This window comes from Propithecus coquereli, unplaced genomic scaffold (assembly GCF_000956105.1).
Source record: "Propithecus coquereli isolate 6110/MARCELLA unplaced genomic scaffold, Pcoq_1.0 Scaffold57, whole genome shotgun sequence".
In the NCBI taxonomy this organism is placed as follows: domain Eukaryota; kingdom Metazoa; phylum Chordata; class Mammalia; order Primates; family Indriidae; genus Propithecus; species Propithecus coquereli.
Window position 1 is genome coordinate 4,180,525 of NW_012151618.1, and position 18,608 is coordinate 4,199,132.

Consider the following 18,608-nt stretch of genomic DNA (forward strand, 5'->3'; position numbering starts at 1 on the left):
AGAAATATAGTCCATGGAGAAGGCCATCTTCCTTCATCTGTAACTGTAACACCATGGCCTTCTGCATTCCCTTCTACCACTAAAATAATATTCAGTCTTGGGTTTCCTTTTTAAAAAAAAAAAAAAAAAAGCCTCTCCCTTCAACATTCTGCAGAATATCACATCCACTACCGGCATTCCCCACTCCTACTCTAACCTCCCCCTCCTGGCAGCAATGATGAGTTCTGCCACTGAGTGTTCCATGTGGAATTGCTGAAGTTTAATTAAGAGGAATGCCAATAAAATGATAAGATACCAAAGGTGGAAGGCATAGCCCACAGAACAGGGGTATGTGGGACAGGGTGGTTGGCAGGCTTCATGACAGAAGTAGACAAGTAACTTTTGTGGAGTTCAGAGGGAAACATACAAGCCAAAAGGGTACCACAATAAAATGTAAGGGAACTATTCACTTTTACTTTCTCTACTTGGTTTTATATAAAGTGTCCTTCATTGCAGCCTGTTCAATCACATTGCCCAGATTGAACATAACACACTTTTCATATGCACTGTTTAATTTTAAATCCCAACCTTTGTCCTCCTAACTCCCACAAACTAAACTAAACAGACAGGCCAATGTTGACTCAAAAATTACATTTTTATATAGAAGGATTTAGAACTTACCACTCTCTTTTCCCTGAAATCAATCCCCACTGTCGTGATAAATTTGGAATTAAATTTACCATCTGTGTACTGGTAAAGTACACTGGTCTTCCCTACTCCAGAGTCTCCCAAAGCTAAAAACTTGATGAGATAATCATAATCCCCATCAGACATAATGAAGAACTCAGTGGTTCACCTGCAAAATACAAACAAATGTACATTTATTAAAATCCATTAGAAAACATTATAGAGTTATCCATTAACATAGTGACAACTTAATATTCAGTCCAAAAAGTCCTTCTACATAACACTTATATGTCTAGGGGTTCTGTGCAGAGAGGGTTCCATATTAGGTCCCCAAGGACCTAACAACTTGCTAGAGGAGAAGCTACTGAAACAGTGAATAACCATTTAGTTTTAACATACCCATTATAGTAATATTAAGACAAAAATTTCAAGTAAGAATGACAAGAAGACAGCAGTCATTAAGTCTTATCTGCAGACAATATAGAACAAAAACTAATAAAGGACTGTTATAAGGAATAACAGGAGATCTTAGAGTGCAAGTGGTTCCAATTTCCCCTCCATTTCCAAAGTCTCCTACAAATGGATCCTTGGCTTTTCTCTCTCGTAAAAAGAGAGAAAATGGACATCTAGGCAATTTCATTTATCCTATTTATTTTCATGTTACTACAGTTTCTTCAAAGACATTTAATTCTTTTTTATTTCAAAATATTAATCATAGGGACACAAGTGTTTTTCTTACATGGATAGCTTGTACAATGATTAAGTCAGGGCTTTTGGTATGCCCAACACCAGAATAGTGTTCATTGTACCCAACAGGTAAGTTTTTATCCCACACCCACCCACCTCCATCCTCGCACCCCCTTCTTGGTTTCTCACGTCCTTTATGTTGCTTTGTACCCATCTATTAGCTCCCACTTCTTAGGGAGACATGCAATATTTTGTTACATGCATAGAATGTGTAATGGTCCCCACTGGTCCCCTCTAAGGGCTGAGCAGTTATCATTTCTATGTGTTGGGAACATTTCAAGTCCTCTCTTCTAGCTGTTCCGAAATACATAATATGCTGTTGTTAACTATAGTCACCCTATTCTGCTTTTGAGCATTAGAACTTATTCCTTTTAACTGTATGCTTGCACACATTAACCAACTCCAGTTCCAGACACTCTTAATTCATAAGTAAAATTTGGCTTGTGACTTCCTCGGAAATTATTATTAATATATACTCATATTAAATCGGACTTCTCTGGAAAATCACTGCTCACTTGAAAACTGAGTTCCAGTATTGAGCTGTCACTGCTCAGAGACAATAGTTCCACAACTAAGGGCTTATTTACTTATACTTACCCTGGTATTCTAACAAGAATTGCTGAAAATTCAGCTCTTCAGTGTTGACTAAAACAAAAGACCACCTTAAAGAAGAAAAATTGGTTTTTACCAGCAATACTTAACCATGGTTATTTTTGGTCCTTTGCAATCAGCACTTTTCATGATTTGTTTTTATCCTATAAATAGATTTAAACCCAAAATATCAGTCCAACTAAAAATGGAGTCTCTCTCCAGGGAAGGCTACTTCTTATTTTTAAAATAATGTTTATTGGTACATAACATGTGTACATTTTATGGGGTATACGTGATATTTTGTTACATGCACAGAGTATGTAATGATCAAGGCAGTATATAGGGTATTCACGCCTCGAGTATTTATCATTTCTATGTGTTGGAAACATTTCAAGTCCTCTCTTCTAGCTATTTTGGAATTAATATATATAATATATTGACATATAATATATTGTTAACTCTAGTCACCTTATTCTGCTTTTGAGTATTAGAACTTGTTCCTTCTAACTGTATGTTTGTACCCATTAACCAACCTCTCTTCATTTCCCCCACCAATCAATGTCAATAAACTGTCCTGAAAATCAGAAAAATCAGTCGTCCATCACCATGGACAGCTCTACCTGCCCATTCAAACACACACATTCACCTATCCACACGCACACCAGTTGCCCTACATTAGATTCATGCCCTTGTCCCCTTTTCGTCCAACTCTGTATCCGGAAACATTGCTGTCACATTCAGCGCTTCCTATAGGATTATTTCTATAGATGGATAAAATTAATAAAAACCTAGGCAACAATATGTATGGATTTTCAAGGTTACCTCCCCACCCTCATCCTCAACTTTGTGACTCACCTTATGCTGAAAAATCCTAAATGCCGAGCCCCAAGAGCACTGCAGTGTACTTCCTCAGAGTGCCTGAGCACAGACCTGTGATCTCACATTTCAGATATGGCTAGCTAGTCGATAAGGGCAGAGCCTCCACAAACATTCATAATTCTATTTGCCCACTATAAAGAGTGACACTTTACAGATGATGGCTTTCCTGTGGCATTAGCTTCTGTATTTGTAGGTGTAGGTTGCCAGTATTAACGACACATAACAGAATTCCTCTCCAAAAGATGACCACTTGGGCATCAACATTCTAGCATGTCCTATCACAGCATCTCGCTTAGCTCCAAATTATCCAGAAATAAGAGCTAAGAATTGAAAAGCAGGTCCAGATAATGGTTTTTTTGTTGTTTTTTTGTGTTTTTTTTTGAGACAGAGTTTCACTCTGTTGCCCTGGCTAGAGTGAGTGCCATGGCATTGGCCTAGCTCACAGCAACCTCAAACTCCTGGGCTCAAGGGATCCTCCTGTCTCAGCCTCCCGAGTAGCTGGGACTACAGGCATGCGCCACCATGCCCGGCTGATTTTTCTATATATTTTTAGTTGTCCAGATAATTTCTTTCTATTTTTTTAGTAGAGACGGGGTCTCGCTCTTACTCAGGCTGGTCTCGAACTCCTGACCTCAAACAATCCGCCCACCTCGGCCTCCCAGAGTGCTAGGATTACAGGCGTGAGCCACCTCCGTGGCCCAGATAATGTTTAATCCCCTGGGGGGTGGAGTTCCTCTCAAACTGAATGGGGAAGCAGAGAGCAACTCCAATCCTGCAATAAGAATGAAGCAAGAAGGCACTGTGGCTACCTTATTTCCTCTTCACTTTTAATTTGAAAAAAGTTGGTCTTTTCTATAACTATATTTTTATATCATTTAAGGTATAGGAGAAAATGCTGTTACCAATGGCATCAATATTCTAGGATTCTCTAAACCTACATAAGTGGAATTCAAAGACTTAGATGAAACTATCCTTGCTGTACCAACAATTTAATGTGTTTAATTTTCATGGGTAAAGAATCACACATGTCGGCCGGGCACGGTCTGATTCTTGTGAGTTTTCTTTTCTATTCATGATAGAAATACTAACCAAGCCATCATAAAGGAAATGTTAACAAACCAAATACCACAAACTGAAGGTATAGATACCATCACCAATATTAACCATAGTTTGCATTTCTCAGACCACACCTTGAAGACAATTATCTGCTTTCTTGATCTGAAAATAATTGCTCAGACCTTTCACTCTCTGGGTTCAGTCTTCTAAAGGATAAAGCAGAACCCAGAGACATAAATTGATTTACATGATCTCGAACCTAGATCTCCTAGTTCCAAGTCTAATGTCTCCTCCACCTCCATTACTTATTTTTTTACAAATGAATATTAGGCTTAAAAGTGATCAGTGGCATGACTTTATTTATTTCTTTTTTTTCTAAGAGACAGGGTCTCACTCTGTCACCCAGGCTGGAGTGCAGTGGTGTGCTCATAGCTCACTGTAACCTTGAATTCCTGGGTTTAAGTGATCCTCCTGCCTCAGCCTCCTAAGTAGCTAGGATAGGTATGAGCCACCACGCCTGGCCCTATATCTTACAAGGCAGCCTAACGGGAAACATCAAGTCAAACAGAGCTGGGTTTGAATCCCAAGTCTCCCACATACCAACTACTTGGATATCTCCAAGCCTTAGATTTCCAGGTTTTCATTCTACGAAAAAAAAAGATATACACTACCTCACACCATTGTTCTGAGGATTCAATGGGATACTGTTTGTGGAGCACCCAGCACAAAGCTTGGCATATACTGGGTACTTAAATGTTAGCTCACTCTTTTTCCCCATAGCGGACATTCAGACTGACTTTAAAGACCTAGAACAATTTCCGAAATTGGCTCTGGACAGCTCAAAACATATCTTTCTAGCACAAAAGATTGCTAACTAGCTCAAAGTAGTTTGCTGAGTCAACAAAGATCACTTTCAAATTAATCCTGTCTTTTTGTTGGTGGTTCGAACCATTCGCACTTCTTTTTAAATAGATATGCTTATTTCAAAAGAGTTCTAATAAATTTAAAACAGGTTCAAATGCATATAAAACAGTCCAATTCATTTTAGCAAACTCATACTTGTTCAAAAGAATCTGACTGGTTCAAATTAGTTTAGAATGAGTTAAAAGAGGTTCTACCTACAAAATTATTTCTGACTGCTCTAAAACCATGTTGGCTAAGACCAGATGTATCTAACCAAAATTACTGGAGTCTCATTTTAATAGTTTTAATTGATTCGGACTGGTTCCTTTCTACCCTCCACCCCCACCTCAGACTGGTTTTAGCTAGTTCAAATAGGTTCTGACCTGGACAAGCAAGTTCTCATTGGCTCACATAAGTTTTGACTGGTTTCAAGTGTATTTTAATAAATCAAGCTGGTGCTGACTAATTATAATAAATCTACTTCCAACTTAGTCACACTTGCTCTAATTTTATCAAATTGCTCCTAACGAGTTGAAGTCATCTATAAAATGGTTTTTACTGGTTTAGACTGGCATAAACTGGTTCAAGACATTCTGAACTGTTTCAGACTAATTTCAGACATTCATTTAGTTCAGGACTAGACATGTAAAATGACAATCAGAAACACCACAAACAGTGTGGTGCTTTAAACTTGTGCCAAACCAATAAACTTAAATTTTGACTCATAAATTACCTCAATTATAGAATATTCTATACCACAAAATTTGTCTCCATCACAGTATCATCTGTTTCTGCCCTTTATGGTTTGTGTGTATTGGTGTCCAGGAAAGGTTGGGAGAAAGGAGTCCTGGCAAAGGAGAGTATGGGCAGCAACAGGGAAAGGTGTGATGAGGGACACGGGCTTCCTGGGTTGAGAATTCACCTCCCATTTTACCTCAAGGACTTGGCTGCAAGACCTTAATCCATGATCCAACAACAAAACAGAGATCTCAGTGGGGGAAAACCTTCAGCAAATTTGGAGTCTGTATAGAGTTTGTCCAAAATTAGTCACACTGACCAGCCTGGTCTGGGTTAACAGAGACCAGAATTCTAAAGAATAAGGAAGTTGCAAGGAATAAATGGACACGAGGGGCAGGCAGGTTTTCAAAGTGACAAGAAAGAGATTTTTCAAGGTTTGGGCATGGTGTTGATGGTGACAGTTTCCTTATCGGTGCTTTTGGTCCAATTAGTCAAAGCCTGCAGTTAATGGAATCGTCCCATCTTTCGACAGAAAATAATTCTAGTCCATAACAGACTATACTCCCAACCCCATCCCGCAATCCCATATGTGGTTATCTCACCAGTACTTATCACCACTAGGTGAAGACAACTTAATGTTAAGTCTCAATTGATGGTAGGTTTTCACATAAAAAAATTATTTTTTGCTTTCTCATATGTTACTCAAGTCCTGAGTGGTGTTCCTGGGGCCTGTTTTCCAGAAAGAAAATACTGTACTCCTCAAATATGGAAATCTAATAACATAAATTATTTTTATGTTGGCATTTTACAGCAGCAAGGGAAACACTGAGAACACATGATACTGGAATTTAACATCTGGGGCACCCAAACCACCTCCTGCATGCACTCCAGCCTGTTGACACTGGGGAAGCCAGTTCATCAGGGTGTCCCTCTTTTACTGCTTTTGCTGGAAATGGGTCTGAAGCCTGGGTCAGATGCCCACGTGTCAAGTGCTTTATATGTGTTAGCACAACAATCCTCATCACAGCCCTAGAGGCAGGTTGTACGTGCCACGCACACTGCCTCCCTCAGAAACAGCTGGTGCTGTTCTATCACAGGTGTCACAATGAGGGGATAAGCAGCTGGGTCTCGGCCAGTCTATCCATATGTGAGCATGGGCCCAATCCCAACGTATTGTTGAGAGACAGACAATAAATGTAGGTTAAAAGTACAGACGCTAGAAACAAGCCATCTGGATTTGAATCCAGTCACATAACTTTGGAAAATTTATTTAACCTCTTTTGCCTTGGGACCCTCATCTATAAAATGTGAATATCATATTTTATTAATTCTAACGTGTATATGCTTTCTTATTTTAACATCTTTAAAACTAGAGTGCATCTTACACATTTCATAGCCTTACAACCCAAGACATCTTGCAATTGCTATTATAAATCAGGTGTCACTAGAGATACAGTTGTGTGAAAACCTTTTGTTAGCATCTTCTAGCAAAATCAAGAAGGCCCCATCCATGTATTTTAGAATTGATGAAGCACAACAGTAAAGCTATCTCAGAGGGCAATTGCGAGGATCAAGTTAGTGCACACATACAAAGTTTAGACCAGTGCCTGGAACACAGTAAGTCCTACATAAGTATTAGTAGCTATCAGCAAGCTAGCTTCCTAGGTCAACGTGCGGGCAACGGTCCTTTTTCCCCTAGAACTGTAAGAAGTACACTGAGCCCCTAAACTAAAAATCAGTAAAATAAAAAATAAGGCTCTGTTAAGAGCACTTGAACCTAAGGTCACATGTTTAAACTCTGAACCTCCTTGAGGAAGTAGTATCTAAATACCTCAAAGGAATATTTTCTGAAAAGTTAAGAGTGCCCCCAATTCGGGACATGCAAAAGACTTTCTTTCTTACTCAGCTCACTTCAATCTCTCCTCCCTACACAAATATTTTTTCAAAGTGCTCTCCACCCTCACTCTCATCAGATTAACAATAGAAACTAAGGAACACCCACTTCCTCAACATATACTATTGGTGATAATTGCCTGGTGAAAGAAAGTCAATAATCGTCTTCCTTATTTTAAAAATAAGACATATTTTAATTTTTGTCAGGGAATAAGACAGAGGAGAGGGATTTTAGCTAAGAGCAAAGGGGAGAGATTTTTCTGTTTCCCGCTTTATCTCTCTCACATACACACACACCATAGCTCAAACTCTCTGTGAAGCAACATAATAAAGTCATTCATAGATTCCAATCTTAGGATCCCCTATCATAAGGCAGATCACTCTAAAACTATTCTAGATGGGCCAGACATTTTTTCTGAAAACCATAGTTTCCCTTTATTACCTATATTTAGTAAAGACAGTAAAAGAAAGGGGAGGAATAAAATTAACTGAATAGCTACCATGTGCCACAAACAATACTAATGCTACACATATTTGATTTTATTTTGTCTACTCATCATCCTTAAAAAGAATTTTATATCTGTACAAGACTTATACCATATGCAGCGGTCCCCAACCTTTTTGGCAACAGGGATGGGGGGCTAGGGGAGATGGTTTTGGGATATTCGAGCACATCACAGTTATTGTGCAGTCAAACCTCTCTAATGATAATCTGTATTGCAGCTGCTCCCCGGGGCTAGCATCACTGCCTCAGCTCCACCTCAGATCAGGCATTAGATTCTCATGAGACTCGCAAAAACGAGATCCGTCACATGCGGAGTTTACAGCAGGGTTCGCACTGCTATGAAAATCTAATGCCACCACTGATGTGACAGGAGGCAGAGCTTATGCAGTGATGTGAGCAATGGATGGCTGTAAATACAGATGAAGCTTCCTGGCTTCCCTGCTGCTCACCTCCTGCTCATCCTCACCTCCTGCTGTGCAGCCTGGTTCCTAACAGGCCACGGACTGGTATGTCCTCCGCCCAGGGGTTGGGGACCGCAGATATAGAGAGTGATGTTTTCTCAATGTAGGCTTGGGTTCAAATTCTGACTCTCCTGATCTGTATGATCTGGTCCAAGTTCTTTAAGCTAAGCTTCATTCTCTCAACTGTAAAATGGAGACAACAACATTGCTAACCTCACTGGGTTGTTTTAAGAACTAAGTGAGGTAATCCACAGAAAGCGTTAGCACATTGCTTGCTCTGTGTTAAGTGTTCAATAACTGAAACTTATTAGCAATACTATTATGAGTACCTTCATCAAGTTCTTTATTAGCAAGGCATGTACTTTTTTTAGCCTATTCTTAATGAAACCAGTACCTGAACCATCAGAAAAATCACAGAAAGAAATTCAATTTAGGTGCAATCACTTTTAGGGTCTCTATCCATCACAAAAGCTACCTTGGTATTCCAACCTAACAAGGAATCTTATTTGTGTGGTTTTTGGCAATTTCAGAGATGGGAGTATTCGGGAGTTGAATGTTCTAATTTCCAGAAGAGTAAACTGAGGCCTAGAAAAGGCAAGTGAATAGTCTGAAATCTACCAGCTAGTTAGACATGGGGCTGGGCTAGATCCCAAGAGTCCTAAATTCCAGTCCTATATGCATCGCTAACATATTTTTGTTCTTTTTTTGTATTCCTTCCTTCAGAGCTGGAAACCTCAGTTGTAGTTGCTTTGATTCAGGAATCAAAAGTTTTCTTCGGCGCCAGCAGCTATCGTGATTAAATTGCTTGTGACTAAGGCTTAGACCCTCAGAGATGTTGGGCTGAGTGAGGGGTCTGTACTTCTGCCCTTGCAGCCCCTCTATCGAAAAGTCCTTCCTTCCGATGGGCTCCCCCAAGGAGGGAAGTCATAAATTTGGGGGTTGTCTGCTTCTCGTTGGTCACAGCAAATCCAAGGAAAAATAAGTCTTCTTGACACTTGGTACCATCTTCCATAAATCCTCTTTATGTCTTTTTTTCTTACGGTTTCGAAATGAAAAGCAAGTAGAAAAATCATGAAGTTTTTCGTTTGCCCCATAGAGTCGTTCAGTCCCTTGGTATTTTCCTCTCAAATAAGATTATTTTCTCTGGCACCACTTCGAGTTCTCTGTAAAGACACTTCTGGCCCTCACTCATGCCTTCATTCAACAAATATTGATTAAAAGACTTTTCTGTGCTGGGTGCCAGGGTACAATGGGGAGTTAATTCAGTTATATTCAACATGGAAAATGCATTTTCTTGTTTTTCTTCCCTAACTACCTTAGACCTCACAGTTTTAGTCATGTTCCTATGTAAGTTCTTCCAATAACTATACCTGCCTATGGGTTTTCAAAGAAGCCAATCCTTACGAAAATTTTAAACTTCTCTCACAAACATCAAGCAACATGACATCAAAATTCACATCCTTGTATTGCTCTTTCCCTGCAGATATGCACACAAGTCACATTTTTGGCATATGTGCAAAGATACAAAAGGAATAAAAATGTAAAGCTCAATAGAGAATAGGTAGAAATTTTTAAAAAGAAATATGAAGTATATCATAAAGAATGTTTTTACCTGAAAATATTTTGAATTTTTTCAAATGGTTAATAAAATATTTTAGTGTTTCTGTGTAGCTTATAGACTACACTTCCCCCAGCCCCAAATCATTTTGATGTAGAAATAGGAACATGTGAACATAACCATCGTTTTTCAGATAACAGCACAGAACATCAGCATTTATGAGAATGATATTGCCATATCTTATTTCATATAATACCCTTATCCATGGATTCATTTGGAGAAAAATGTTCGAATACCAATGAATGGCATAGAAATATAAAGTTTATCAGTGTTTTTATGTGTAAGGTTAAAAAGCAGTAGCCTTTTCTTATTTTTTAACGGCGCCATTGTTGACCCGTACCTGGCATTCTGGGGGGATACGCATAATAGAGATAGCAGAAAGGGGGAAGAGAAATGACACGGCAGGAAGCATAGAAGGGGCATCTTATAATGCACTCAGATATGAGTAGGGGCAACGTGTGTTTACCCAATGAGTGCTAGCTACCACTCTCGCAGACCATTACAATCTCTGCACCCTGCAGTGAAACACAGCTACTTTCACTACAAAAGCAAGATGCACACTGCCCAACAGCTACAACCCATTGCCGCAAGAGAAGATAGCCTGCGAATTGTGTGCACATCAGTTTACTAACCTTAATTTCTACAGATATGTTTCCAGCCTCCTTAATAGGTCAAGAATTGAACTGATAAAATTATAAACAAAGAGCTTGTCTTCTTAGTGTAAAGACATCAGATAGAAAGAAGTAAGTGAAAATCTAACAGCTTTGAAAAGCAGAAGGAAATTAGAATCTGGCTCTTCCTTGTCTGCTCATTGAAAGATGAGTTTGATTTTATCCAAATTCAGAATATCAGGTTGTGACTGCATTATATATTCACCTATAACCTATGATTCATATATGCATTCCTGTCAACACAGTGTTTTATAGTAATGTCATAGATCCAGCCTTAACAGTGAGGGGAGATACCCCTGGCTAAAAACTGAGAGGATCTAAATTTGCATATCAGTTGGCTTAATATTTATCAATGTGCCTGCTACATGGGAATATTCCATTTCCCCCATTTAAACAAAGCGAAAAGACCAACTTCTAACAGATGGTGATATTCCAACATAGCAAATTCTTCAGAGAAAAAAATAAAATTATCTGCAAATACTGTTGAATTAAATATACATTTCCAAATGCTGCCAGGACATCCAAACATACCCTCATTTGTAAGAGCTTCCGCTAAACACTCATAATTTCTCTTAAAGAGAAAGACTAAGATGAAGAAAAAAATAAGCAGTCTCAACCCAGGAGTCTATCTACTATTTCTGAAATGTTACAGTCACCTTACTGGGTAACCCACAGAACCCAGCAAGCAAACGAGACAACTGTATGTTAGGACAGAAGAGGGTGTTGGAATGAAAATGTTCTGGAAGACTATCGTCAGTGACTCAAATGAGATACTGGCTTTTTAAAAAATTTACGGAGACCACTGACTCATTTATCCAAAAGACATTATTTGTTGCTCAAGCCACTTTTGAGATCAGAATATGAGTATTTGTAAGGATTTATGGAAAGTAAATTCACTGAAACACTGGATTTTTTTTTTTTTTCTGGGCTAGAGTGAGTGCCGTGGCGTCAGCCTAGCTCACAGCAACCTCAAACTCCTGGGCTCAAGCGATCCTCCTGCCTCAGCCTCCCAGGTAGCTGGGACTACAGGCACGCGCCACCATGCCCAGCTAATTTTTTCTATTTTTAGTTGTTTGGCCAATTTCTTTCTATTTTTAGTAGAGACGGGGTCTCACTCTTGCCCAAGCTGGTCTTGAACTCCTGAGCTCAAACGATCCGCCCCCCTCGGCCTCCCAGAATGCTAGGATTACAGGTGTGAGCCTCTGTGCCCAGTCAACACTGGATGTTATAGTACTTATAGTTAGTACCTTTTGCTTTATAGATATAAGATAACAGAAAAAGAGAAACAGAATATGAAAAAAGAGACACAGAAAAGAGACATAGAATATGTCATTTGTAAGATGTAGGCAATACAGGGGAAGTAGGAGTGGCTATTTGGTTTGCTGAGTAATATCTCAAATAATGTGGAAGCAGCCCCATAACGGACACGGCCATATGACACTGCAATAGAATGCCCAACCCATAGCTAAACATACCTCTTAATACCACCACGAAGCTGGGAAGCCTCCAAGAATTTGATAAAAGTGCAAAATATGTAAAGTCTACTCCTACTCAGCAGTTGCTTTTTGTGAGCACATAGAAAACAGTGAAACACTGACTTTGGAGTCAGGGTCTCCTAAATTCAATTAATAGGATATCATCGCCTGCTTGTATAAAGTGAGCATCAAAATGCCTAATAAAGATCAATAAATCATAGCTGTTCTTAGATTACAACAGATTAAGACTTGAACACTAATCTTATGGCTTTGAGATTTTTCCACTACACCTTAAGAACAACACTGAAACTTTATACAACTCTCAAAGAATGGAGTGAAAATATTTTCTGAAAATGGAAAAGGAGGAGCGACGTGAGCTACCTGGAAAGTGGAATAGCTGCACGTTCAACTAGTTAAACAGAGGGAATTCTGCCGTTAACAAGCTCTGATTGATAAAATAAAGAGCTTTAGTTATGTCAGAGTGTCATCAGACTCCTGGGCCCAAGACTCAAGGGCAAAAAATTAGAAATGATAGCACTGCTAACCACAGCCAGGACCGAATCAGGCAACATTCAAAGGACTTCAAATTGGAAAGAGAATTTCCAAGGTTGCAAAACACAGACGACCTTTCCACTTCTGACCTAGAAATGCAGTCCATTGTTCTGCCAAGACCTGACCTCCCAGAACACAGAGCGTGCATGGTAAGGCCTTGATCAATACAGCCTGGCTCCCATCTTGCCTCTCACCTGCCTCAAGTGTTTTGTGTGCTGCAACATGGGAAAGATGCCCATCTGTCAGGAAAGCGCACCAAATCCAGAGGCAAACCTTTCGCTTCCGAGAAAAAGTTATGAATTAGAAGAACATCTGTTGAGGGTGACTGTCCAAATAAAAAAAAACAATTAGACAAATATCCCTGAGGTGGCAGTAACTGGGGAAGGGAGGTGGTCATTTATCATTAATTTTTTTTAAAATGAAAATATGAATACGGTATAGTTTATTCACCTTACAGAGAAATTGCGTGCAGAATATATAACACCACCTCTCTTTCTAGACCCAACCATTTACATGCTAGAATGTTACTTTCGATACTGTTTTGTAAGAATGATTTTTTTTTTTACAGTGTACTACAATCATTCCTCAGACTTCTTAAACAAAGGACACAACCATTTAACTTTTCCGTGAAGAGACAGGCTGTAACTGCATGCAGGACTGGGAACGGTGAGGGCTCCCATCCACACGCCCTTCACAAAAGTTAAGCTGAACCATGGGTTTGGCACACATATGTTACAAAGGCTACTAAGAGGCACTTCTTCACTTCTCCACTGTCCTGTCTACCCCGTACCCTCATCCTCTCCCTCACCGTCACCAACCACATCGAAGCAGAGAGCTGTTCTCAGCCCAGAAATACGTTCTTCAGGTACGTGGTGGCTTACTAGAGCACACAGGACTTCATCTCTTCACAGCTGATTTCCATTTCCACAGCCAAACCCCAGCCCTGCCACACCCCCACGTTGTGTTCCAACAGCCTCAATTCCAGCCATTACCCCATGGTCTTTTACTTCTTTTTCCCCTTCTGGATTTCTTGTCCCTCATCTCCAGGTACTCTTGCCAAACTCCAGTTTGCATGTACAAAAACTGACCTTGTACTAACAATGCCAGTCAACAAATTCGTGCTTTCATTGCAACAGAGTGAACTGCTAATTTTTTTTTTTCTTGAGACAGTGTCCAGTTCTGCTGCCCAGGCTAGAGTGCCAGGGCATCAGCCTACCTCACAGCAACCTCAAACCTCAAACTCCTGGGCTCAGGTGATCCTCTTGCCTCAGCCTCACAAGCAGGTAGGACTACAGGCATGCACCACCATACCCAGCTAACTTTTTCTATTTTTAGTTGCCCAGCTAATTTTTTTTCTATTTTTAATAGAGACAGGGTCTCGCTCTTGCTCAGGCTGGTCTTGAACTCCTGAGCTCAAGTGATCCTCCTGCCTCAGCCTCCTCCCAGAGTGCTAGGATTACAGGCATGAGCCACCGTGCTCAGCCAGGCTGCTACTGTTTACTTCAGAGGGTTCAACCCTCCTCAGTAAGCTCATATGCTGTGTCTTCAGGCTCTTCTACTTTTCCAATAAGAAAAAGGGTTTTTTCCCGGCTACCTCTGAGAATAGAGCCATTTCAGAAACCCAAGTGCTTCTCAATACTGTTCCAGCTTTAGTTTTACCATAATGCTAATGAAAAGGCAGCACACTGATAAAAGTAGGTCATGAGTAGTATCCATAAATATTTTCACTGTGTACCAACTCAGTTCTTTTAAAAATAGTGAAATAAGGCTCAGAAAACCAAACTATTTCCTGACGTTTTAACATCACTAAACCAATGATGCTAGGACTCTTAGCCTCTCCCATTGGATGCCAAGAAGCTGAAGGCAGTTGGCTGTAGGTATTTTTGGTCCTCTTCAGGTCTGCTCTCCAAGAATACACTTACAACATATTCTTTAGTAGCTGAATCGAAAGGAAAGGAAAGAAAACTCACCTAATGGATACGGTGTAACCAAATATACGCCTTACTGCTTCTCAAGAAGTCTTTCCTTATTCCACCTGTTCAGAATGCAGAGTCCCAGAACTGGCTGTTTGCATTTCTGTCAGCAGCCGTTTATAGAACGGGGTGTGACTTGTGCTTACTTACGCACGAGGACTGAGGAACAACAATGCTCAGCCATCTAGCCAATTTCTAAGTCAGCCTGTCAGGTCACAGTTGGCTTTTTTGTTATTGTTGTTGTTAATTTCTAATTTTATTGCACTGTAATCAGTAAATGTGGTCTGCATAACATCGAATTCAGAGGAATTCATTAAGATGAGTTTTCTAAAGTTCCAGGAATGTGCGAAAATAATCTATATACCCTGCTTGTTGGATGCAAAATTACATACCTATTTAATACCACTCAAGCTCATCAGTCGTGGTTTTCAATCTGATATATCCTTATTTCAATTTTTGCTACTTTGTTTCTAAGAAGTGTATGTTAAAAACCTAGATTATATTCATTTTTAGAAAATAAAGCCAACATAATGTCTTAAAGAAGATGAATATAAAGCGTCATAAAAGAGCAAGCACTGCAGTCTTTATTCAGACAGGCATTAAATCATAGTTTTCAATTTGTGTTCTGTGGGACTCTGGGATCCATGGAGGTACTTTAAGAGTTCTGTAAACTTTTATTCAAATTTCATTTTTCCCTCTATATTTTTTTAAATGGAATAAAAAAGCATACGGTCAAATGAGTTATATAACAAATTTAGATCCCTCCAAATTGTTCACATTTGCTACTTGGCTAAGCTATTTACTTCTACCTTTAGTGCATACATGTCATTCGAAGTTCTTAGAAACGTGTTATCAATTGAGAAGGCTGTAATTTGCACTAGACTTTTCTCTTTTTGTTAATCAGAGTGGATTTATGTGTCCACTCTTGTGAAATTATTTAAGAACACACATGTGAGCCACAATCAATAAATGACAGGGAGAGCTCAGGCACATGCATTCAGCACGTTTGCTTTCATCCTGTTACAACAGTCAGTTGAGCAATAAGGAAGGAACATGATATGTCGCATCATAATATTTAATATAGATCACTGTAGAGATTATTTTATGTTTGGGGAGCTTCTTGTCTGACTTCTACAAATGTGACAGAGCTCTCTAAGTTTGGGCTATTTCTCATCCATAGCAGATCAGTATCTTCACAGCCAGCTGGATACTCCTGCACAGGAAACCTACATACTGTCTTTGCAGCAAACCCTTCATCACCTCAGGAAACTGTTTTGGTCCAGCTGGCTGTAATCATTCTTTAGCAATAAAACTGTTTCGTCAAATGAAATTTTACACGGCACCCCAACATATAAAATGGATGAAAGCAGAACTATTCTAATGAAAGGAGTGAGGGTTAAGTCTCCACCTCCAAGGCCGGTGGGCCCATCAAAGACCTAACAATGACGCCACTGCGCGCATTTGCAAAACCAATGCAGAAAGGTCCACCTTCAACCTGGCTCTGAGTCATCGCATTTGCCTTTGACCCCAAATACTTCCTCTCTGCCTAAACACTTTAGTTGAGAGTTCATTTGTAAGGTCCGCCGGGCTTTTCAATTCAGCATCTCCTAAAGATGCCACCTCTCAGATGGCCCCACCCCCAGCTCCACCCCCGCTTAAGACTCTTCTCATCTGGGAATGAAAATCTGAAATGTATTGGGTGTCCCTGGTGAGAACTCCAAGAGTGGCTACCTAGAGCCTGAGAGAATGAGATGAGACTATAGGAAAGAATCTTGGGGACAACTGTTATTGGGTCATTCATGGGGAAGGAAGAGCTTTGGGTCTAGGGATGAATAGTCCTGGAAAAATCTAGGCCAAACTGTCCAAAAAGGAACCAAGAAGCAGCATAGACCTTGGGATAGGAAACTAGTGTCCTTAAAGAGACAATAGAGAGAACTATTGGGAGAATGTTGATAACCAGCTACACTTGTGATTCTTTCCTGTATCTAAATGGACACTTTGAGGTTATTAGAAAATATGACCAGATTAATCTCTATGGGCTCAAGCATCTACGTTTGGGCGGAACCCTCAAAAGTCAAGATATGCTTTGAAGAACACCATGAAATTGGTATAGCAAACTTAAAATAACTGAGAATACATTATTTTGTGCTATATTGGAAGCCACTTTATACTAAATTATAGTACAAAATAGCATAAAGAGGTACAAAACTTTTTTAAAATACTGCTCAAAGTAAAACTTAAAATTCTCTCCACTAACTTCGTTTTTTCCTACAAATTCAGAAGAAATTGCTAGTATTGTATTTAAATCCACAGAACCACTTGGCCCAGCTAACAGCCGTGTCAAAAGGAATGTTTTCTATGAAAGCATTGTTACTTAAAACCAATAGTAAGTTTCAGGGAGAGAGAAAAGGGCATAAGGAAGAGGGGACAGAGAAGACCCTAGTGTGCCGGTAGCTTCCTGTGAGGGCAGCAGAGAATCAACTCTGGGCTGCAGGGATTAAGTACAAAGGCATGTCCCAGGCAGGTGGTCAAAGTCATATCCAAGTCAAACACCAAGAAACTAAGGAGCAGGTCAATGAGGTGAGAAGTAGCTTATGGATTTGAGACTCACAGGGGGACAGCATTCCAAGAATTCAAAAGGATACCTACCTACAGACAGAGGAGATGACACAGCTCATCAGAACCAGCAGTAGCAATAGCTAGAAAAGGTACACAATTGTTGTTTATCAAAAGCCAGAGAGATTCTCTTACTTTCTAAGTCACAGCAATGTATTTCATCCACTTGCGCTCCCCTGCTCTGCCCATCCAGTTTCAAAGGTTCCCCAACTATTCCAAGCAGGTTCCTTCACTAAGTTCCTTCTTCCTGCTCTGGGCAGATAGTAAGCCAAGCCTGGGATAAGGGCTTCTATGGAAACAAAGCTCCCATTTTCTGAGTGCACTTCTAAGAAAGATATTTGAAGCCAGGAAGTTACGACTATATAGGAGCTAAAATGAGCAGGCAAGATGGTCACTCAGAACAAGAGCCTTGTTAAAAAAGAATTGGGGGGAAAACCTCAACACAGATGTACTAACACTAAAATAAAGATTTCATATTAACAAAGAGACTATGAATCAGCAAAAGAACAAGCCAGGAGGGTAAAGGAAACTATAGACAAGAGGAGCATAAACTGTGAAGATGTAAGTATCCATGAGTTGATAAGAAATCGATGAGCAAATCTTTGGAAATGATGTTTATGTGTTCAGAGGAAATGGACAAAATGTGTAATATTATACTTAATTTTTTAAAGTGAGGATAAAATGAGATTCTTTATATCAGAGCAGTAACTATAGAGTAATGGAAAACGTTTTAGAAGCCACACGTGAACATCAATCTTATAATCTAGAATCATGTTTTAGTATGTCCACATTTTAAAATATAAAGTTAGCCCTCACATACCAACAAATTTGATTGCAAAAGTTTGTAATTTGAGTGTTTTCACCTCAAGAAAAACAATGTTATAAATGGCATTCCTTTTAAGTTAGATTTTTCCTATATGTATTTGCACATCACATAAAAAAATACAATTGCTATATAGCTATAAAACCTTGAAAGTAAACCAACATGTCTAACCACAGACATTAATGGTATTAATCTATTTTTCTAGATATATCACACTAAAACTTTGGTTATTAATTTCCAAGAAATAAAAGATTTTATATTTTAGAATCTACGGCATAGAAGATGATAGAGAAAGTTACTTATTTTGTGTAGAAATTACAATTTTTAATTTGAAATAATTTATCTTAATTTCTTGTGCCTCTACACAGTTGACTCAAACACATTCCTTTAGCTCCTATAACACAGTTCTAAACTGTGAAAATTTCTGACACAGGAAGGAAA

At 39.3% G+C, this 18,608-nt stretch overlaps 1 protein-coding gene across 1 annotated transcript in view; it reads right to left on the reverse strand.

The window, feature by feature from the left end:
- RAB27A (RAB27A, member RAS oncogene family) overlaps positions 1-18,608 on the reverse strand; it is a 72,145-nt gene that overhangs the window by 22,660 nt on the left and 30,877 nt on the right. The window contains exon 3 of the mRNA XM_012658100.1: positions 661-835. Within this exon, the coding sequence (XP_012513554.1) occupies positions 661-813 (153 nt within the window). The 5' untranslated portion in view covers positions 814-835. The remainder of the gene's footprint in view (positions 1-660; positions 836-18,608) is intronic.